The sequence below is a fragment of the Plecotus auritus genome (genome assembly GCF_963455305.1).
Source record: "Plecotus auritus genome assembly, chromosome: 6".
Classification (NCBI taxonomy): domain Eukaryota; kingdom Metazoa; phylum Chordata; class Mammalia; order Chiroptera; family Vespertilionidae; genus Plecotus; species Plecotus auritus.
The window spans coordinates 29763721-29787169 of record NC_137773.1 but is presented as its reverse complement, the minus strand read 5'-3'; the positions used below and the strand labels follow the sequence as shown (position 1 = coordinate 29787169).

The 23449-nt window shown below is 41.5% G+C and overlaps 1 protein-coding gene and 1 pseudogene across 17 annotated transcripts in view; one reads left to right on the top strand and one right to left on the bottom strand.

The window, feature by feature from the left end:
- The window catches only part of LOC308250372 (protocadherin gamma-C4), a gene marked incomplete at its 5' end in the record, with an annotated part of 563663 nt that overhangs the window by 179092 nt on the left and 361122 nt on the right, over positions 1 to 23449 (top strand). For 13 of the 16 annotated variants that reach the window (XM_080672906.1, XM_080672946.1, XM_080672945.1 and 10 more), the window contains one exon: positions 9466 to 11423. The exons of 1 other annotated variant lie outside the window; for it this stretch is intronic. In XM_080672906.1, coding sequence (XP_080529032.1) covers positions 9466 to 9776 — 311 coding nt within the window. In that variant the 3' untranslated portion in view covers positions 9777 to 11423. Of the gene's footprint in view, positions 1 to 9465; positions 11424 to 23449 lie in introns of those variants that run through there. 2 more of the 16 variants (XM_080672933.1, XM_080672942.1) reach the window with 1 other exon arrangement.
- Positions 6225 to 7091, bottom strand: LOC308250387 (small ribosomal subunit protein uS5-like; annotated as a pseudogene). Its single transcript has one exon. The product of its transcript is annotated as a small ribosomal subunit protein uS5-like (transcript).

Genomic DNA, 23449 nt, shown 5'->3' with positions numbered 1-23449 from the left:
GTGTGAGACCCTGGAAAGAGTCACTGTCAAGTGTTGGTGCTGAAGGAGGAAGCCAGCAGTGGCACCGGGGTCCCAGCATGGCTGCCCAGCACTTGGAAAAGCCCTGTTTGGTTTAATATGATGCTGTAGCTATCTTGAAGTTCTTAATGATTTTTTTAAAAGGAGCCCTGTGGTAGTCACAGAAACAAGAAATGTGATTATTTTAAATTTTTTTTTAGCTGACTATGGAGACCTAGGAAGATTTGAGACTGGCTATTCTGATTTTTGAATCTGGGTTCCTAGCACGTGAAGTCTTTATACTCTTAACCTAGAAATGGCAGAGTTATTTTGGGCACAAAGCAAGAGCTGAGGCTTAAAAATACTCAACTGTATTTATCTCTTCCGCTCCAAGATTACTGAAAATTAGCCCAGCTGTGGCCTGAGGCACCAGGCAGCCATAAAATCTTCTTCCAGATCACTCAGCCCACCTAGAGGAGGTGAAACACCAGGAGTGGCAGCCCCTGGGGAGCGGGACCATATTGGCTTCCCCATCACCAAGTCTACCTCTGATCACACACACACTATAGTCCCTTTCCAGCTACTCTAGGGATCAGAATACTAGGCCTGTGAATAGAGCTCAACTCTGTCTCTTCCGCCATCCCCAAAGCTTCAAGAAGTAAAAAGAAATAAAAATATATTATGGAGCTGGGGAGTCAGTGAGAGAATAATTTTTTAGCTTTATTACCAAATCCCTCTTTGATTCAGGGCAAATCATCTTGTAACTTAAGCCTTCGGTTTCCTTATTTATAAAACGGAAATCTTTTAAATATATATACATATATGAGATAATGTATTTTCAAATAAATACATACATATGCAAAATGCTTAATAAAGTGCCTGACCCATCATAAGTAATTGTTCAATATTCCCTAAACAAATGAATAAAGCTGCTGCTGCTCTGATCTTACTGCCATGTGAAATGCATGAGTTGTTACTTTGCACCAGGTACCGCCTTATGTGCTCTTTAAGGATAATTACATTTAATCCTAAAACAGCCCATGAGGTGGGTGCTGTTGTCTCCTTCACACATGAAAACCAAGGCCCAGAAATATTAAATAATTTTCTAAACATCACGTAATTCACACTAGCTAAATCTAGACCTAGTATTCTGATTATGGAGCTTTAAAGTCTTACAGAGAGCAGGAAGTATATTTTTACATTTCTTGTTTCCATGGAAAATTCTTTCCACTGTCAACTGAAGGACTCCGAAGCCGTGGGGGAAATGCTAGCCCAGGTGGTTGGAGCTTTCTCCTCTTCTCTCTGATCCAGACAGGGTTTGGGTTTCAGACCTCGGCTCTCCCATGCTTTGTGGGCTGTAATTACCCAGGTTAACGCCGCCCAATTCATAAAGGATTGAGTGGGGGAGAGGAGGCGGAGCTTGTTTCAGCAGTCCACACACCCCGCAGATGGCAGGATAGGGGGTGAGGGGAGAGAGCTAGGGATGTTTTACAACTTGGTCTTTCAGCGGGTTTGGTGGCGGATGCTTTTCGCCTTTTGATTAGGCTGAGCATGTATAATTCTACAATCGGCCAAATTCTGTCACACACACACACACACACACACACACACACACACACACACACGAAGAAAGAGGCAGATAGGAGACGGAGAGATGAAATGGTTGCTCAAAGCCGAAGAAGGCTCAAATGAAATCGGAGCTGCTTAAAGGCTGCGGTGGCTGGCTGGCTCGGGTGGGGAGAGCAGTCAAGGAAGGGGTTGAGGCAGCGGTCCCTGCTCAGAAAGCCAGCATGTTCACTTGCAGACCCAGAATCTGCAGAGCCTTCTGTGTCCTGCCTCTTCCCAGCGTCGCCAGAGGCAGAGCATCTGCGCCCGAGAACGTGCATCCAGGGGGAGCTGTCTGGCTGGGCCGAAAGCGGCTGTAATCCTTTAATAGCCTTTGCTGGCTGCACTAACCTAGCAGAGCGGGCGGTAGGCAGGCTCCAGAGTGCTGTCTGGCAAGATAGTTCCCGGCTTTAATCAAAATGATGAGTTTTCTGGAAGCTCTTTATTAACGTTAGCACCAAAATCCCCGAGATGGTAACAAAGAGATGAATGAAGAGCGAAGGGGAGGGGCTGAAACCTGCAGACCGAGCCGTGCTTTTCCTGAGCTTGTCACTCCCACAAACCCCTCCCCCCACCTCCACTCCTTTCACCGGATCTAGCCTAGAGACTCCTGCCTATATCCCTGTTACCCACATGGTGACGAAACAGATATAATTATAGTAATTGCCTCATTTGTATAATGCTTCAGGGTTTTCAAAGAGCCTTCATATTCAGCTCAGGATGTGGGTCTCCTAACTGGAGTGAGATTGTCAGATCCCACCATTCAATAACCCTGTGACCATTGGTCCTTAGTCTTTTTATATATAAAACAGATGTATCTATAAAACATGCATGGATATTGGCAATATCTACTTCCTATGGTGAGGAGCGAAAAATTACATTGCATGCAGATCTACTCAACCCAGTGCCACACACAGAGGAAGGACACAGTAAAAATTAACTACATCCATAACCATGATGTAGACAGGAGGGTGAGCATCTCCATTTTATGAATAAGGAAACAGGCTCAGAGATATTTATGTACATTGCTCAGGACTATATACTATCAAGTCATAGAGCCAGGGCAGGCCCTCACATTCAGAAGAGCAAAGCAAAATAGAGGAAAAGAGAGTTAAATACCCTCCATAATTCTCTAGTCTTTCTAAGAGCTTTCCTGAAAGTAAGATCCTTGGCCAAAATGACTTTGTGTTGTTCTGTTAGAGGAAGTTATTTTACATCAGATAAACCTCTCCTGGCCTTAGCTGATTGTCCAGGGCAGTTCAGAATAGAGGTTGGGGGTTAGTTTACAAGTCTGGCACATACTTCACAATCTTCAGGACCTTCCCTGGCATTGGCATTGGCAAAGCCTCCAGCCCAATCGTTCCCAGTCAAGGAAGATGAACTTCACCCAAGCTGGTTTAGCGCAAAAGAGGAAAGTTGGGAATGTTGCCAAGAATGCCCTGGGTAGTGCCTAAGGGAAATGCCTAAACTGGATTACAGGATTAAGTGAAGTGGTCAGCTACCTCCAGAGGGCAGTTCTTAAAGTTGCAGATCTATATGCTTTTAAATATATATATATATATATATATATATATATATATATATATATATGTATATGTATATATATATGTGTGTGTGTGTGTGTGTGTGTGTGTGTGTGTGTGTATGTATATATATGTGCTGTTCTGATTTTAAAATGTACTTCTAACTGTTGTGGAAAAATAGAAAAGCAAAACCATTTACTATGATGATCATATTTTATTAAAAATTTAAAATCCTATTGGGTTGTAATCTGAATGTGAGGGATCCACACCTGCTTGATGTGTGCCTGAAATCCTCGAGTCTAATTGATCCATTCATTTGTGTCTTGACTGCTTGCTTTTCAGTCCTGTCTTTGTTTGCCTGTGAGTTAGGGCCTGGGAGCAGGGAGGAGGAGACTTGTGGGAGGTCCCAGGGTGGGGGAAGGGAGGCAGCACTGAAGGAAAAAACATTCCCTTGATTGACCATTTGCTGGGACCGGCGCTGGGCCAGGGTTAGGGGCGTAAAAGGTGTGTCTCTCTCATCTTCTTCAGAGGGGAGTTATCTCCTTGATTCTGCCCCAAAGTCACAGCTATAGGCAAAGCTGGTCAAGGGTTTCAGTGCTCTTGACCAAAGGAACTCAGATCAGAAGGTCAGTAAATGTTGTTTGTCAGATCCTTAAGCTATTATTTCACCTGAAAGAGCCATCAGAGGTGTTTGCTTATTCATCAGCCAGAACAGATTAGGCACAATGGTCTGTGAGGGGTCGAGAAAGCAGATCTTGTTCTGCTCTGCAGAAGCTGAATATGAGGAGGATGCACCTGAATGGTCATCTCATTGCTTCTTGGAGTTTAGGCTGAGTCAGACCCAACTAAGACTCCCAGCAAAGCCCAGAGAAGCTCAATGACAGGTAAAAGAGCTCATTAACTCTTAGTGGTCCTGCTGTTAGGGGCTCCCTTGGCCAATAGGTATGGCCATTAATGTTCCTCAATTCTGCAAGATAAAGATATCTCTGAGCTCTGCATCTCCAGATGACAGTCCTAAAGGCCGCATGCAGAGTTCTGGGTATGGTTGGAAAGAAATTTCCATCCTGGGCTCCTGTAAGAGCAATAAAGGACTGAAGAGTGGTGAAATCCAATTCCCAGATGCCAAATCAGAGGCTTCTAAATACATTTCCCACTTTTGTCTTAGTCTGTCAGGGTCAGGGCCTGTGTTTGAAAGGTAAACAGGCAGATTCTGGCTGAGATCAAGTGCAGATTTGATTATATTAGATGAATCAAAGGAAGTAGTCTCAGAGAAAAAGTATCTATTGCCTCTATCCAAAGAGCTATTATGGCAGTGAGCTCTGGCAGGGGAAGCATGGTGTAGGGAAAGGGGTTTAGGGGTGAAAAGAAAGTTTCTTACTCCCTCCCCCCTCTGCTTGCTGGTACTTGAACTAAATTTGCAACATCCTTACCCAGCACCAAGAGCTCCACAACTCCAGCAAAGGAGCAGTGCCAGATATAAGAACATTGCTGTGATGTCAAAGGTTCCAATGTCATGGCCACTGAGATCACTTTGCCCAGACAGACCATTACTCTTCCACTCCAGCGCTGACCTCTACTCTTCTAGAAGTCATGGGTATACTTTATGGTGTGTCTTCCAACTAGACTCTTGGGAAAGTCTTGCATTGAAAACTCTTGTGGATGCATAATCATTTCCCCAAGTCGCAGTGTAAATTTAATCTCTTCTCTGGCATCTTCTTTGACTTTCTCAAGTATAATTAATAACTTTCTCCTCTTGAGTCCTATAATACTTCACATGTACCTTGGTTGTTGCAGTTATCAAATTGGTTTATAACTGCTTAAGTGTAAATTCCATCCAGACTGTAAGCACATTGAGGGACGGGACTGGACTAGGCAAGTGAGGTTGGCTCCCAGTGCTTTATCCAAACAAGCAGGCCTGATTTACAACAGGATGCCATTCTCTTATGCTGTGTAGTATCCCTCGATGCCCTCGATGTCCCTCGATGTAGTATTCCCATCCTTCCTCAGCTTCATGTCACCACTCCACAAGGTTATTATAATAGAATTAGGATCAAATACAGTTGACGCTTGAACAACTCGGGTTTGAACTATACGGGTTCACTTATATGTGGATTTTTTCTTTTTTTTTTAAATAAATCTTTATTGTTCAGATTATTAGAGGTGTTTCTCTTTTTATTCCCCCATAGCTCCCCTCCACCTGATTCCCCACCCCACCCCATGCCCTTACCCCATGCCACTGTCTTCATCCATAGGTGTAAGATTTTTGTCCAATCTCTTCCCGCACCCCTCACATCCCCTTCCCCCTGAGAATTGTCAGTCCACTCTCTTTCTATGTCCCTGATTCTATTATATTCATCAGTCCATTCTGTTCATCAGATTTTTTATTCACTTGATTTTAGATTCACTTGTTGGTAGGTATGTATTTGTTGTCATTTTGTTGTTCATAATTTTTATCTTTGCCTTTTTCTTCTTCTTCCTCTTCTTAAAGAATACCCTTCAGCATTTCATATAATCCTGGTTTGGTGGTGATGAACTCCTTTAGCTTTTTCTTGTCTGTGAAGCTCTTTATCTGACCTTCACTTCTGAATGATAGCTTGGCTGGGTAGAGTAATCTTGGTTATAGGTTCTTGCTGTTCATCACTTTGAATATTTCTTGCCACTCCCTTCTGGCCTGCATAGTTTCTGTTGAGAAATCAGCTGACAGTCGTATGGGTACTCCCTTGTAGGTAACTAACTGTTTTTCTCTTGCTGCTTTCAAAGATTCTCTCTTTGTCTTTTGCTCTTGGCATTTTAATTATGATGTGTCTTGGTGTGGTCCTCTTTGGATTCCTCTTGTTTGGGGTTCTCTGCGCTTCCTGGACTTGTAAGTCTATTTCTTTCACCAGGTAGAGAAAGTTTTCTGTCATTATTTCTTCTAATAGGTTTTCAATATTTTGCTCTCTCTCTTCTTCGGGCACCCCCATAATTCTGATGTTGGTACGCTTAAAGTTGTCCCAGAGGCTCCTTACACTATCTTCATATTTTTGGATTCTTTTTTCTTTCCTTTTTTTTTTTTTTTTTTGCAGGCTTAAACCATCACTTTATTTTTCTTGTATAAAATTATGTGGTGGCCACAGCCGGAGCCTGGGTCCTCTGCACAGAAACTCTGGTGTGGGTCTTTACAAGATGGTCAGTGAATTCCTGATAGGGAGACTTGGTGAACACAGTCTCTTTCCAGGGATCCGGGGTGAGATAGCTGTAGGTCTTAGAGATGGCATCAAAGGTGTCCTTGGCAAAGTTGCCCAGGGTGGCAGTGCAGCCCCTGGCCAAGGTGTAGCAGTCATCAATACCAGCCATCATCAGCAACTTCTTAGGCACAGGGGCCGAGACAATGCCCATACCTCTGGGGGCAGGGATGAGATGCACCAGTACAGAGCCACAGCGGCCAGTCACCTTGCAAGGAACTGTGTGGGGCTTGCCGATCTTATTTCCCCTGTAGCCTCGCCGCATGGGCACAATAGAGAGCTTGGCCAGGATAATGGCTCCATGGATGGCAGTGGCTATTACCTTTGAGTACTTAACACCCAGACCATGTCCATTGCAGTCCCCAATGGCGACAAATGCCTTGAACCGGGTCCTCTGGCCAGCACGTGTCTGCTTTTACACAGGCATGATCTTTAACACCTCATCTTTGAGGGATGCCTCCAAGAAAAAGTCAATGATCTCCGATTCCTTGATGGGCAAGGAGAATAGATAGATTTCCTCTAGGGATTTGATCTTCATGTCCTTGACCAGGCGGCCCAGCTTGGTGACAGGGATCCACTCCTTGTCCTCGGCCTTGCCTCCATGAGCTCCGCGGCCTCGGCCCCTGCCCCGACCCCGGCCCCGGATGCTGCTGCCAAATCCTCCACGGAAGCCACCGCGACCTCCTATTCCAGGGCCCCTGGGGCCTCCAGGCCCTCCCGCAGCACCGGCATCATCCGCCATTTGGTGTTTCATCAGAAAAGAAGCTGGATTCTTTTGTTTTTCTGGTTGGGTGTTTTTCGTTTCCTCATATTTCAGATCTTTGGTTTGATTCTTGGGGTCCTTTGACCTACTGTTGAATTTCTGTATATTCTTTATTTCAGACAGTGTATGCTTAATTTCTGACTGGTCCTTTTCCATTTTTTTGGCATTCTCATTAAGATCCTTAAAGGTCTCACTAAGTTCCTCAGCAGTTTTTAGAAGATTCTTGAGTAACCTTATAAATGTGGTTTTGAACTCTATGTCCAGTAGTTTGCTTTCCTCCATTTCTTTCATTCATGACATGTTTCTTTGTCTTCGCATTTTGTTGCTTCCCTGTGTTGATGGAGTGGTTTTCTGTGGTAGGTGACCAGTGGTTCAGCCTGTCACCCGAGGTGGACACTCTTGGTGCACCCCTTTGTGGGCTGAGTGCAAAGTCTTGGTGTAGTTAAGCCTTGATTGCTGTTGGTACACTGGGAGGAATTGACCTCCAGGCCAATTGGCTGTGAAGACCCACTGTGTCTATAATGGAAGAACTGCTGTGCTGGAGACACACTTATGGGGCAGGACTTGCTTCAGTGGGGCTTTGGTGCTCACTGAGTCTGCCTCTTGAATGTGTCACTTATGGATGTGAGTAGTTGAAATCTGGTGTCGTCTCACACTGACCACTAGATACACTAGCTTTTGGATCTCCAGTGGGGTGCAGGTCAGCTACTGTCTGAGGCCACCCAGCAGGAGCTACAGCGAGAACTACAGTTTTCTCCTCTTTGCTTGGGGTTTGGAGGTTTTGGAGCTGTCTGACCAGAGGTGCAGTTTGTTAGGTTAAACTGCGATAGGGCAGACCATTTATATGCAAAAGCTGCTGCGTGGAGCTTGGGTGGGTTTGTAGATTGTGCAGGGCGGGGTTTCAGGGAGTCACTAGGCTAGGGCTTGGCAAACAGCGATGGCTGCCAGTCAGCCATCTCTGCGTCTCCGCGTTTCCAAGTCCCTGCGTCCCACGCCCCAGCGCAGTAAACAATGATTGCTGTGCGCACCTCTGTAAGAAAGCCACCCTCACTTTCCGACCCGATGGCAGACAGTCCAGCTTCTCCCCAGTGGAGTTTGGGTCCCCAGCGTCTCCCCAGAAACTGGAGTTCAGAGTAATCGGGAGCTTGTCTCCCTTCGGGTTGAAAACAGCAGCGCACCCAGTCGCCTACCCCCAGCCCGATTCGCGTGCCTCCATACCTCAGCTTTTCAGCGCTTGTGCACGTCTCAGTGCTCTTTTCTCTTTCCTTCTAGTTGTAGAACTTCCACTCAGCCAGCTTTCCAGTGGTTCTGGGTGATAGACGTTTTGTCTTTTAGTCGTAGTTTCAAAATTGTTGTGCGAGGCAGCAGTTTAGGTGTTTACCTATGCCGCCATCTTGGTTCCTCCCCCTATGTGGGTTTTTTCAATAAGTAAATACTATATTGTAAATGTAGTTTCTCTTCCTTATATTTTTCTTAATAACATTTTCTTTTCTCTGGCTTAATTATAAGAACACATTATATAACACATATAATATACAAAATATGTGTTAATACACTGTAAATGTTATTAGCAAGGCTTCCAGTCAACCATACTAGTAGGCTATTAGTAGTTAAGTTTTTTGGGAGTCAAAAGTTATATGTAGATTTTTCACTTGGGGGGGAGGGTGTGGGTGTTCAGTGCCTTTAACAACCCCATGTTGTTTAAGGTTCAAGTGTAATTAATTCAACTACATATATCTTTTTTTTTTTTTTTTTTGGACAGAATAGGTGTCAAAACATATTTTGTAGCTGAAGTTTTCTTGAATTCATACACTAAAAGTAACATATTCTGCTTTTTTTTTAACATTCTAAACTGCATCATGTATTTCTTTTTAGGTTTTTTTTCCCCATTAGCTGACGACAATTAAAGCATTTTGAATACAATTGCAGACAAGGGTTCTGAAATCCCCTAGCAGTTCTTAAATTGGGGAGTACCATCCTGATGATGCAGAATCTATCATATCAGCTGCCTTTTAAGTTACCGTCGTTATTGAAACCTGTATTTAAAAATTCTGACAGAACTTGGAGACTCCAGCGGTCCTCAGACTTGCTTAAGAAACAGTAGTGTAGTACCTGACTTCAGGTGAGATTCAGGTATTTCAGTTTGTGAGGTAACTACAAGAAAAAATGTCCCAGGGTATCTGATTGCTCCAGGGAATGCCCCGTTTAGAGTAGCTCGACCTCAGGGTATGTTCTTTTTCTTTTTCTTGGGGGCCAGGCCTGTCTGTGTAGCTTTTCCTATATTCTACCCACTAATGTGGCATGGAAGGCATGTGTTGACTCTCTTACTGACTTGTGATGTTTTGTTTTTCAGAACCTGAGGCAGGAGAGGTGTCCCCTCCAGTCGGTGCTGGTGTCAACAGCAACAGCTGGACCTTTAAATACGGACCAGGCAACCCCAAACAATCTGGTCCCGGTGAGTTGCCAGACAAATTCATTATCCCAGGATCTCCTGCAATCATCTCCATCCGGCAGGAACCCACTAACAGCCAAATTGACAAAAGTGACTTCATAACCTTCGGCAAAAAGGAGGAGACCAAGAAAAAGAAGAAAAAGAAGAAGGGTAACAAGACCCAGGAGAAAAAAGAGAAAGGGAACAGCACGACTGACAACAGTGACCAGTGAGGTCCTGTAATGGAAATAAGCCACTTAGCCAGTTTTTGTAATAATGGCAACTCTCTCCCGTGTAGCAACTCCCCCACCTTTCTCCTATCCACCTTCTCAATAGACCTCAGAAATCTGCAGGAAGTTCCCTGAGTTTGTCTAGATCTCATTTGACAGGTTTTGTCTGAAAAGCTTTACTAAGTCTGGTGTTAACTCTCTCTCTCCACTCTGGCTTGTTTTCAGAACCTAAAAAGCAGACCCAAGTTTCCTTTCTCCTCCGCCGCAAAGGAGAGGCTTCCCAGCCCCGCCAGTGAGAGGTTGGACTCTCTGCCCTGAGCTCCGGGGATCCTGTCTTGATGACACTTGCAGGGCAGGCTGAAAGGTTTTAAGATTGAGCAGCTTGGGTATCTGTGGCCACTAGGCATGTGTGGCCACCAGGGGTATGTGAGTGCCACATTGGCTGGGATGGGCCAGATTAAACTAGTTGGTGAAAGGAGGGCTGGGAAACAAAGGCAAATCAACACTGGGAATTACCAGTCGGGAAGGGAAATGTGAAATTTAAAAGGAACCAGACTTTTTAAATCTTACAACTCAAGAGGTGGTGGCCACCTTCTATCAGCCAAAACTGTCCTCAAGGACAAGGCTTTAGCAGTCCCTAAAGTCTGTTGGCTGTGATGTCATTATACCTGAAACCTGAATTGTATCTACAAGTCAACAGTTCAGTGTTTAGCAGGGGGCCAGCCAGGGCAACAGAAGCAGATCTGATGTGTTTTCTATACATGTCCTTGTGCTCACTTTATTAAAAATTCTTTTGCACACGGTGTTTATGAAAAGGCCAGATCCTTTTCCAATAACACATATGCAAAAGCAAAAGAAAAAAAGAAAACCCCAACACCTCACTTTATGCTGTTTGTTGTTTGATAGATTTATTTAAAACAGAGAAAATCTATAACTATAAATCTTTAAAGAGAGCTATGATGAAGACAATTCCCCTAAACTCGCCTCAAAAAACGAATTCAGTCTACAGCCATTTAAATGATCATTGCTGCTACAGAAGTGCTTTAAGAGAATTGCCTGGAACATCTGTATTATACTGGCCACCTGCCAATCACAGCTTTACTCTTTCAGGTCACTCTGGGGCTGCCTCTTGCATGTATTAATTACTAAATAAAAGGATCTTTCTCTCTCTCTTTTCTAAGAAACAATTATGTGCACTTTGAATACACAACCTTCTCTAGCCAACTATATCAAGACCCAGAAATTGAAGAAAAATATTGTTTTCTCATACACACAGTGAGCAGACTTTGCAATCCTCTAATTCTGTGATTTGTCTTGGTGCGCTAGCCTACACCTTCTCTTTGGTTTGTTTACCTTTTCTATAACACTCTGAATTGCTAATCTTGCTAACACCTATGATGTTATCTGAGACCAGTCTCCCATATGTATGCTGTATGCTATTATAAGACTCCTGAAATATACCTACTCTGTGCTTGTGTATGTGAATGTTAATGCAACTATTACCTAGAGTGAACTTTAAGCTTTATTGTTGAATGTAATTCCATCATATTTCCTTTTGTACACCTGTGGAAAAGTGAACTGTTTTTTTTTAACCATTGTTAATCAGCTTTTGTGTATGTAAGACACAGTAAAATTTATTTCTTAAATCAAGATATTGGTGATTCAAGGAATTTTATTTATGGTCAGCCAAGAGCTGTCTCTTGGCAAGACTCCTGCTGGCAAGGGAATGGATAAAGCTGTTTTTTTCTAGTAACAATTCTGGGGTGAATACTGAAGATATTCCCTGAGGGTATGCAAGCACAAAATTTACCAATCTGACCTCTTTCAAGTTGCAGACTGCTTTGAAATTCTAATGTCTGGAATATCAGCTCATAGAGAATAATAAAATTTACTGTCAACTTAAATAAGAAATGTTGATTTTGTTAAAATGTACAATTTAGAAGTTTGAGTAATTATATTTTAAAAGTTAACATAAAAGAGGTAGGAGTCTGTTATTAAAACAAAAGCAGTAAATCTAAAAAAAAAATCTGTTTTCTCTACTTTCAGCTTCATTCTCCCATATTTTGAAGGGTGTGTAACTTCAGCTCTGCAGGATTGCATGGGGTAAAACTTGTTGCCAACACATCTGAACCATTGCTACATTGTAGGTTGTGATCATTTTGCCCCACTGAAACCCATGTATCTGACCTTACGTGCCTTTTGAATACTAGGAGAATCGGGCTAATTTATTAATGATGACAATTATAATGTATCTGTACAGCACTTTTTACCTTTGCAAAGTGCTTTCCAATCCATGTTAGTTACTAGTTATTACAGCTGTAAGGATAAAACACGTCATGTGGATTCATTTTTAATTGGTGCTACTGGTATTTCCTCTGTTATTACTAATAAATGGAAAATGGTGGTATGAAAGAAATGGTGGTCATTTCTAAGTATAAGAATAGGAGGAAATAGAAGACTGATTATCTTTAGCTGCTATTTTTGAGGAAAGTTGCAGTATGAAGCTTACCATATCACTCCTTGTCTACATCCTTGGCTCTTATGTTCATTACTAAGGCACAACACCCAATGGAATCAATAATCAGATACCATAGTATTACTCAAATGGGCAGCCAGAAGGTTTCTGGGTCGCTTCCCAGTACACTATGTCAGTCTTCTCTAATAAGAATTGCAACAAACCAGTTGTTATCACTAGAGCCCTCCAGTCATCTTGTTCATTATTTTTTTTTAGCCCTTGCCCCCCAAAATAAACTTTTATTGAATACAGTGTATATGCCAGCCACTGTAATAGGTAGTTCAGTTCATGGTACATGTTCTGAAACAAATTGACTATCTTTTCCTTTTGTAATTAAATTTTTATGAGCATAAGTTTCAGATGCAGTGATTCTCAACTGGGAGCAATTTTGCCCCTCAGGGAAAAATGCCTGGAGATATTTTTGTTTTTTGGTACTTGGGTGAGAGTTGCTTCTGGCATCTAGTGGGTAGAAGCCAAGGATGCTGCTGAACACCCCATAATACACAGAAAAGCCCCCAATAACAAAGAATTTTTCAGCCCAAAAAGTCAGTACCAAATTTGAGAAACCTTGAGATAGAGTGACCATATAATTTGTTGTTGAGTCCATTTAATAATTACTTCAGGATACAAGTAAACTGGGACTGTTCCAGGCAAACTTGGCTGTATGGTGACTTTACTTACAAAAAAGAAATAAACTACAATAGATCTGCTGCTTACTAGCTGGGGAACCTTGGGCAAGCCACTCTGTTTTTCAGCCTCAATTTCACCATCTATAGCATAAGAATAATTATAGTATGGACCTTATAGATTTGTGGGGAAGATTTAGTAAGATAATCTCAAAGAGGTTTTAGGTGTCTGGTACACCATAGTTGTGAGGCCACTGCCAGCATGACCTTAGGTTCAAAGTCCTGGAGAAAGGGCTGATGCGCAAATTAATACACAAGACAAGAAATATAAATTTGGAAATTATGGGGGAAGCCAGTTGTGAGCTTGGTACAAGGGACCAAGTTCCACTGAGTCTCCGTTCCCATCTGCCTTTAATTTACTAGAATACACAATTGCCTTTTAGGAATGCAAACAGACATACCAATGGTGATGTTTAGTAAACAGTAAAGAGATCACCAGGTTTGGGGGGTTGCCTTCGGCTATTGAGTCAGCAGCAGGTAATAACAATGCAGACACTCAGCCTTCTGAATATCAAAAGCCCCATTCAGCCTTCTGACCTTACTTCTCGCAATTATATTAATTACTGTTGATCTTGGCTTCTGGCACATAGTGCTTAATAAATAGTTATTATTAATAACAATTCTTTATTTTCATCTCTACAGATTAAAATTTGAATAAGGAAGGGTAAAATAATTCCATATAGACTGCAAGAAAAATATTTTTACCCCTCTACTTTTTTGCTCATTCCTGAAGAAAAAGAAGTAATATCAGTTTCACAACCCTTTACCTATTTCTATTATAAATAATAATCAGATCTCTAAGTAAGTGGCCAGGTGACCAGTCTTTTTATAGCTCTTCCACATCAATAATCAGAGATCTGAAAGTCAGGGAACAAAGGTTTCTGCGTGTTCAAATGAATAGATTTCATGTGTGTTTAAAAGAGAAAGAGAAGAATCACCTCCAACAACTTCTTTTGGCAGGTGGGCAAAACACCAAAAGATTACACACTTGCCTACTGTCCCACAGCTAATCAGGAACAACCCAAGTTCTATTTTTTCTAAGGGTCAGGCTATGTGATACGGGGTTCACATATACAGAGTGCAGGATTCACTCTTTAGAAGAATTGCAATTCATCTAATTTTAAAGGGTGAAGTTTCCCAGTGAAGGTTCAGAGTTTTCCTTAGCTGTTGGCTTGTAGGCTCCTAGGTAAGATTCTGAGTTTTAGGATCTTGTGTTAGTGTATTTTATGTTTTGAAACTCAATATTCAATCCTAAAGCATAAATGTGACTGATCAAACATTAATGCAATTCTAGTATTAAATCTAGATTTTAAAACCACCAGAACATCAAGAAGTATGCCAAAAGTACACACAGAACTACAGATATACTTCCCTATTACTTGAAAGCTAAAGAGCTTCCCTAAGAAATAGAAAGTGGGCCATCCCTTGACTCTATTTCATCATGTTTTCATATTCATCCTGCCCTCCTAGAAGAAGCTAATTCTCCCAGAATTAGCTTGGCAGTTGACTAGCAGGATATATAACTTGCAATCTAAGAAATCCCTTCTGATTTCACACACACACACACACACACTCCTATTATAATTAGGAAGGGGGCTTTAGTAAACAAGCCTTGTGCTACCCTCCCTTTGAAACTGTGCCTAAAAGCAACCTTATTGTCAGAACTAACTAGGTAACACGTTTCTTGGTTCCCATTTTCTCCTGGGGTTGATCCGTAGGGATATGCCTGCTGAACATTAAATCTTAAAAGTCTTTTGCCAAAAAAAAAGTCTATGAGTTTAAGTCTATGAGACATAGACACTGGTAACTTTAGTTCTGTAGTATGGAGTCTAGTCTGAATAAAGAAATGAAGGAGCTTGGGTCATGAAAAATATAAAGCCCAGCAATTTGTTAGGTTATGCACTTACCATGCGACTTGGGCATTATCAACCCACAAAGAACGTGAACAATTCAGACAAGCACTTAGCCAGTAGTTAGTCTTAGAGCAGAGTGAAAAAAATTGCCAAAAGAGGTATAAACGTACAGGAGATAGATTACTTTCCATTTTTAAGCTTTGCTTTCACTAGCCTAACTTAAATTTTATGACACTGAATTTTTATTATAAAAGTGGTACATGTTCTTGCTTATAAATCAAAGAATCCAGAGGCATAGAAAGAAAAATTATTAATCTGATCACCAGCTTCTTTTAATTCTCTCTCACACAGGTATTTAGTGTTAATGTTCAGGTGTGTTTTTCCACATTTCTCTCTCGCTATCTCTCTCCACACACACACATACATACTGCTATTATAATTAGGATGGAGAGTTCAGTCAATGAGCCTGGTGCTATCTCCCTTTGAAGTTGTGCCTAAGAGTGGTCTATAGCAACCCTATTGTTATAATCAGTTAGGGAAAATGTAGAGAATTAAACATATCTCATATGTATATCTATATCACATGTATATCTCACAGAAGTATAATTGCTTTCATTTAAAAATAAAAACAAAATAATACCATGCTCATTACCCTGAAGGTGTGTATATATATATATATATATATATATATATATATATATATATTACATATATATTATATCAATAACCATATTATTCATGTGTATATTATTGATTTTTTAGAGAGAAGAAGGGAGAGAGAGAAATTTCGATTGGCTACCTCCTGCATTCCTGCATACACCCTGACCTGGGACTGAACCCACAACCTGGGTATGTGCTCTCACTGGGAATCTAACCCACCACCTTTGGGTGTACAGAATGATGCTCCAACCAACTGAGCCACACCAGCCAGGGCAAAGGTTCTTTTTTAAAAACTTACACTAACATGGGGATTTCTGCAGGTCAACTCTAAATCATTATTTTAAACTAGAGGCCTGATGCACGAAATTCGGGCAAGAGTAAGTCTTCCTTCCCCCAGCTGCCAGCACCGGCTTCCCTCGCAGCCCTGGCTTCATACGGTCTAATTAGCATATTACGCTTTTATTATTATAGATTCTGGTAGAATTCCACATAATGATCAGATCATAATTGTTAGGTCTGATCAAATAATTGAACCAGTACCCCTCCCCTGCAGTGGACCTTTAGACCACTTCACAACAGACATTCCCTTTCGCTTAGACCTCATTCCACTTCTAAGAACACATTCCACTTGCTAAGACCATTATCCTTCCCTTCTGGACCTTCCTAGGATCTGGACCTGCCCAGAGAATTCTCCGCTCAGAAAAAGTCTGCCTAGAGTCCTTTAAAATCTCTGACGCCCTGGCCCCGGGTGCTGGCACATTTTGGGGCTCAGCCCATCTAGTATCCAGATGACCTAATAAATTCATAATCCTTCACCACTTTGGCCTCGTGCGTCCCTCCTTTGGCAACCCTAACATTTGGTGCCCAAACCTGGGAGGGTTCCACAGGAAAGAGGAGCCGTTGCCCCGGCTTCAGTCACCCGAGTTTGCTACTCAGAGAGCAGTAGGCAGTGGCAGCTCGTCCTGGGCTTACCTCCAAATGCTACTCGGGTGACTCGATTAGGCCTCCCTCCCTTATGGGCCCACCAGCCAAGGAGGATACTGGATCAGGAACCTGTCTGTCTCAATTGCTGACCCTCATCCCACACCTGCCAATCTTCTCTAGGTGAGTGATGTTTCTCAATTTTCCTTGTCTTGAGTCTTCTGCGCACTCTCTCTCACTGACTTTTGAAAGTCTCTTGTCTCGAAAGTCCTAGCACTAGGCCAGAAGACTCCTCACCTGTTCAGCTTTGGGTCCTTCTGGATTGGGACGCCCAGTCCGGAGGGTCACCCTCATTTCTCGTGGTGATTTGTTTAGCAGTGGGGACACCTTTGGATATGTGGTCTGTCACTCACCCTTCCTCTCTCGTGGGCCAAGCTACACTCCCTCTGCACACTCACGGGGGAGATCAGGCCCAAGCACCTCATTTTCTTTTGTAACACTGTTTGGTCACAATATAAACTAGAAAGTAAGTCTCAATGGCCTGAAAATAGCACTTTCAATTTTAACCCATTGTGAGATTTAGATAATTGCTATCACCACAATGGGAAATGGTCAGAGATTCCCTACATCCGGGCCTTTTTCGTAAGTTAATTCATAATCCCTTACCACTTTGGCCTTGTGCATTCCTCCGCTGGCTACCCTAACAACAGCGTCATAATGCATTCAGCTTTTCCTCTAATGGACAGTTGAGTTTCATTCAGATTTTTGCTCTAAAAACAAAACAAAAAAAGTACTTGTGTGCAACGATAAATTCAGTACCTGAGCTTTATAAAACCTGGGCTAGGTCAGTGGTCAGCAAACTGCGGCTCGCGAGCCACATGTGGCTCTTTGGCCCCTTGAGTGTGGCTCTTCCACAAAATACCACGTGCGGGCGCGCATGTACAGTGCAATTGAAACTTCGTGGCCCATGCGCAGAAGTCGGTTTTCGGCTCTCAAAAGAAATTTCAATCGTTGTACTGTTGATATTTGGCTTTGTTGACTAATGAGTTTGCCTACCACTGGGCTAGGTGTATCCCAAACAGAAAATTTGGAAGGCCTTTGTGAACTTTATGTGTAAAGGATAGTGTTAGTTTTACCTTTTATAGTATACTTTTCCTCACATGAATAAAAATATAAATCTTTTAAATTATTTACATATATTCCATAATATGGTTATACTATAATTGATTTAACCAGTCCCTATTAATAGATATTAAAGGTTTTCCAAAACTTTACTACCATAAACAGTGCTACAATGAACATTTTTCAAAACCATATTTGGCATATCAGTCCAATATTCCTTCAGGATATGCTCCAAAAATTGGAATTACTAAGTTAAAAAATATGCACATTAAACTTTTTTATACATATTACAAAATTGGCCCTGGAACTACAGTATACTCCTACCAATAGTTTATGAGAATTTCTACACCTTGCCTAACAATGGATATTATCTGCCATTCTCATGAAAATATGATAAGCAAAGCATTGTGATTTAATTTGTGTTTAATTATCATAAGTTGCACAATTTTTTTATCTCTTCTATCAGAAGATTATAATTATGGCATGATACAGAGTTGTAGTGTAAACTATGACAGTTGCCTTATCTTTTTGTAATGCAAGTGCCTGACTTAAGCATTGATTGGCAAGGCAAAGCCACTTCAAAGATGGCTATCTCAATAAACACATTACCAGCCACTTGACTTGATGAAGAGCCAGGCCACGCCCCCCCCCCCATACCTCCCAGCCCCCAGGCTCCTTTGTTTCAGAGATTTCAGTAACTGACCATTTGGCACACTTGCCTTTCTCTTCTTGCACTTTAAATTCTCTCTTATGTTTTAAATTCACCAATAAAGAGTGAGCCCATGAAGCCCTAGGCCCTCACCTGCAATCTCAATGAAAGCAGAACCCCAGGCCTGTGCTCTCTCGTGCTCTGTGGTCTCTCGTGCTCTGTGGTCTCTCGTGCTCTGTGCTCTCTCGCACTCTTTCTTTCTCTCTTCCCTTTTCCTGCAACCTCCATGTGTGGTTCCAGTGTGCTGTGTAATTTGCAGTATCTGTAAGTAATACTCTCCTTCCCAAAGTTTCTTTTTTTAAAAAATATATTTTATTGATATTTTACAGAGAGGAAGGGAGAGGGATAGAGAGCTAGAAACATCGATGAGAGAGAAACATCGATCAGCTGCCTCCTGCACACCTCCCACTGGGGATGTGCCCGCAACCAAGATACATGCCCTTGACCGGAATCGAACCCGGGACCCTTAAGTCCGCAGGCTGACGCTCTATCCACTGAGCCAAACCGGTTTTGGCCCAAAGTTTCTTGATGGTTATTATTGAGGGCATCTTGCTATTATAAGAACCACAAGGGCCAGCCCAGCCACAACTTTGGTTATTGATAGGTTGAGACTGGCACACAACAGGTGTCAATTATTTACCAGAATACAAGATGCCTTCAAGTCTGAGCAGCAAATTTGGCTTTAAAACAGCGTGAAAAATTGATGGTGTTATTTGGCTCAGTAGATATATTAAATAGAGTGTGTGATCTCAGAATCAATGTTCAGTCCATATATTCGTGCAATGGATAATTACTGTAATAGATGCAGACTTGACATTTCAGTGGAAAGAGCATTAAGCCTGTGTCCCAAAGGGCTTGCTAGATCAGGAGCTTAGAAACCATTGAGTATAGTGGGCCAATTGCCTTGCTCTAGAGTTGTACCCTTCAGTCTTCATAGTGACTTGAGACTAAACTAGAGCATTCAAGATTTTCCTGAAAAGGAGCCCACGTGTCATTGTTTAGAAGTTTCACTAACTCCCCAAGTAGCAAACCTGGAGCCGGTCCCGTGTGGGTCTTAGATTTATTGAAAGAATAGGTAATGTGTGTGTTGCAACCTGTTTCAATAAAATGAGGGATGACGAAATGACAGACAACATACACACAGACAAGACAGACGCTGAGCTCGGTGAAGACTGCAGCAAGTTTATTAACTGTGTAATGCCTTTTATACACAGAACACTGAATAGGAGGTCTGTCAAGAGGAATGTATTCTTTGTTCCTCTTAATCTCTAAGGGAGAGACAGAGCAGAAGGACAAATTCTTAGCACAGCAAATCTCAGTAAATAGTTACAGACTTCTTGGTAAGCTATGAAAGGTTGCTCTCATTCTACTGATAACCGCCATCCAAACAAGCCTGGGAAACCTGTGTGGGTAGGGGACCCATAACTTTAAAGAATAGCTTTAAAGGTCATTCCCTTGTGGCCAAACCCACCCTCCCTGTTTGCAGGCAAGAGGGAGCACATCTGTTTGCAGAATGTGCTTCTTTGGCACGTACACAGTCGGAATGTTTCCAAGTTATGTTGTTTGCAGCTTTTCCTCGGCTGATCTCTTCATGTGTGTCAATAATAAGAAAGTGAATTTTTACACTAATGTCTAATCATACACCAGGAGAGATAACTGATTTAAAAGAATACCTGTAAAGATCTTAGAACAGAGGAAGTTTTTAATAAATGTGAGCCATTTAAAAAAAATTGACAACCTGGCACCTGAACCCATTTTGAATGACTGGAAATCAATTTCTATTCCTTTCTTCCCTTTTCCTCCCAACTCTCCAATTCATCCTCTTTCCCATGTATTTTCCCATCTCCCTAATTCTTTTTATTCCTCCTCACCATTTCCCCCCTCCTCTTCCTCTTTCCTCTGTTCTTTTTCCTCCTTCCCATACTACCTTTATTAAACCCTTACCCATCTTCTCATCTCCAGTGAAAAACAGGTTATAGTTAAAACTCTCACCCAGCTGGGATGGCACAGTGGTTGAGCATTGACCTAAGAACCAGGAAGTCATGGTTCGATTCCCAGTCAGGGCACATGCCTGGGTTGTGGGCTCGATCCCCAATGTGGACACCCCAGGAAGCAGCCAACCAATGATTCTCTCTCATTGTTGATGTTTCTGTCTCTCTCTCCCTCTCCCTTCTTCTCTGAAATCAATAAAAATATATTAAAAAAACAAAACTCAATAAAACTCAGGAAGTCAACATGTTGCAAAAAATTCATTTATATAAAGTGAATCTACATAATATTTACTTGGGTTAAAATGTAATTTTTCCAATTCAACAAATTTCCTAGGGCATGCTGAATGTATTATTTTCTCATATTTGCATGCTTTAACAGTAAGTTAAGTTGATTTTCTGCCTTACATTTCAAGGGTTTCTGCTGGATACTTTCAAAGAAATTTTAATTTCAAGAAAACATGCACATTATTGGCTACTAGTTAGGAAGGGAGAGTGTCCAGAAAGAGTTGGTCACTTGCAGATAACTATTCCCTTCTAATTAAAAAAAACATACACCAAAAGTAATATAATTTTGTATTTCTTTTTCACTTCATTCCCTCACTCTTTGCTTGCCTGTGGAGTGAGAAAGCAGAGGTCAAGAAAAGGAAACTTGGAGATATGAATTGGCTGAAGGTAGACGAAAGGATTTTCACCTATACCATACAACAAAACATAAATGCCACTTAGACTAGAGAATTAAATATAAATTAAACCATAGAAGAACTAGAGTTAAACAAAAATGCATGTCTATTAAACACCTTATTGATAGGCTGAGACTGGCACACAACAGGTGTCAATTATTTACCAGAATACAAGATGCCTTTAAGTAGCTGAGCAGCAAATTTGGCTTTAAAACAGTGTGAAAAGGGGAGAAGAAGCTTCTGAGTTTAGAGGCAGTAAATTGAAGCACAAAAAATAGAATGGATTTAATTACACACATTTATTTCATGTCCATAGGTTAAAAGGCGAACTGCCAAACATATTAACAGAAAATATAATAAAGAATAATTTTATTGTAGAAAGAAATCATACAAATTAATAGACATGCTCAGTCTCTAAGAAATATAAACAGACCAGAGAATTTGAAAATATTTTGGAAAACGATCAACTATTCAACCTCATTAATAATCAAAGGCAAAAAAATATGAAACAATTAGATATCATTTGTCACCTATGAAATTATTAAATTTATTTTAACAGTCAGAATTTCTGATATTTACAAAGATGTGAGATGACAATTCTCCACTTCTTCCATTCTGGGGCAGTGCTAATAACTTGATCCTTCCAGTCTCTACCTGATCATTCACTCCTCAGGGATGTCTATTACATCTATTTACTTTTTTGAATTTAAAAATTGTATTAAAAGTTTCAAATACATAAATTAGAATGAATAGTATAATGAAGCCTCATATAGCCATGATTCAGCTTTGAACAATTATCATTTTGTCAGTCCTATTTTATTTATCTCCTTACTTCTCCTCCCCTGGAATGTTAAAGTAAATCCAAGATGTTCATTATTTCACCTGTACACAATAACAGCAAATAGCAAAAAGGAAATAAACACTCAAAAAGGTTAAATTGAAAGAAGGACATGAAACCTAAAACATTTATTGGAAATATGAAAATTATAGGTATGCAATAGTCCCTTAGAAACTAACAGGCTAAAAACAAATTATTGAACTTCCTAGAAATGGGAAAAATATACTTTTAAAAAGATGCAAAATTATTCAGAAAACATTAAATAAACTCAGGACAACCTGTATGATGTACATACACAAGAACAGTGGGATTGTTAATGCTGGCTAAACCTAGAGTCTCAGGTAGAATTGCCAGATTTAGCAAACAAAAATATAGAACAGCCAGTTAAATTAAATTTCAGATAAATAGCAAATAATTTTTAGTATGTCTCATGCAATAAGTTTCATGCAATAATTGGAACATATTTACACTAAAATATTATTGTTTTATCTGTATTATTTATTTACTGATAATGCCTGGGCTCAACCACAGGCAAAATGAATCAGAATCTTTGGGGATGTGGCCTGGGCATTCATGTATTTTAAAATTCCCTAGGTCAGAATCACCTAATTCACAGTAAGGATAAGAACCAGTGCTCTTGCCTGGCCCAGCATGGCTCAGTGGTTGAGAATCAACCTAGGAACCAGTAGGTCATGGTTCAATTCCTGTCAGGGCACATGCCTGGGTTGTAGGCTTGATCTCCAGTGTGGGGCATGCAGGAGGCAATCAATCAATGATTCTCTCTCACCATTGATGTTTTTATCTCTCTCTTCCTCTCCCTTCCTCTCTGAAACCAATAAAAAATATATTAAACTCACACACACACACACACACACACACACAAAGAATGCTCTAGCAAATGCTAATTTTAGCTGAATTAATTAGGTAAATTGGCATCAGAAAAAATTGACTTTAGGTGAAATGGTACCAGGTGTGCTAAATCCCATCACCACCTTAACATCCTATCTAATAAAAGAGTAATATGCAAATTAACCATCACTCTGCTACACCCACAAGCCACACCCACCAGCCAATCAGGAGCAAATATGCAAATAAACCCAACCAAGATGGCTACCACCACAGAGAGCAGGAGGGAGGCTTGGGTATCCCCGGCAATGGAAGAAGCCAAGCTTTCCCCTTGCCAGCCTAGGCCTCCACTCAAGGCTACAAAGTTTCAATGATAGAAGGTACATAAACCCAAACAGAAATGGCGGCAGCCATGGAGCTGGAAAGAGCAGGAGGCTAGGGTTGCCCCTGGCGATGGAGGAAGCCAAGCTTTCCGCACACCCTGGCCAGCCCAGGCCTTGCTTAAGGCTACAAAGTTTCAATTACAGAAGATACATAAATTTCAATAGAAATGGCTGCCGCCACGGAGCAAGCAGAAGGCTTGGCTCCACTCCAGGCTACAAAGTTTCAATTGTAGAAGATAAATAAACCCCAGATACCAGGGCCTCCGCTTAGGTCGCCAGGGGGCATGGCCAGCCTGCAAACCACCATAGGCCCCTCGCCCAGGCCACCCCACGCCCCAAGGAAACCCCCACCCTGATCCGGGACACCCTTCAGGGCAAACCAGCTGGCTCCCACCCGTGCACCAGGCCTCTATCCTATCTAATAAAAGAGTAATATGCAGATTGACCATCACTCCAACACACAAGATGGCTG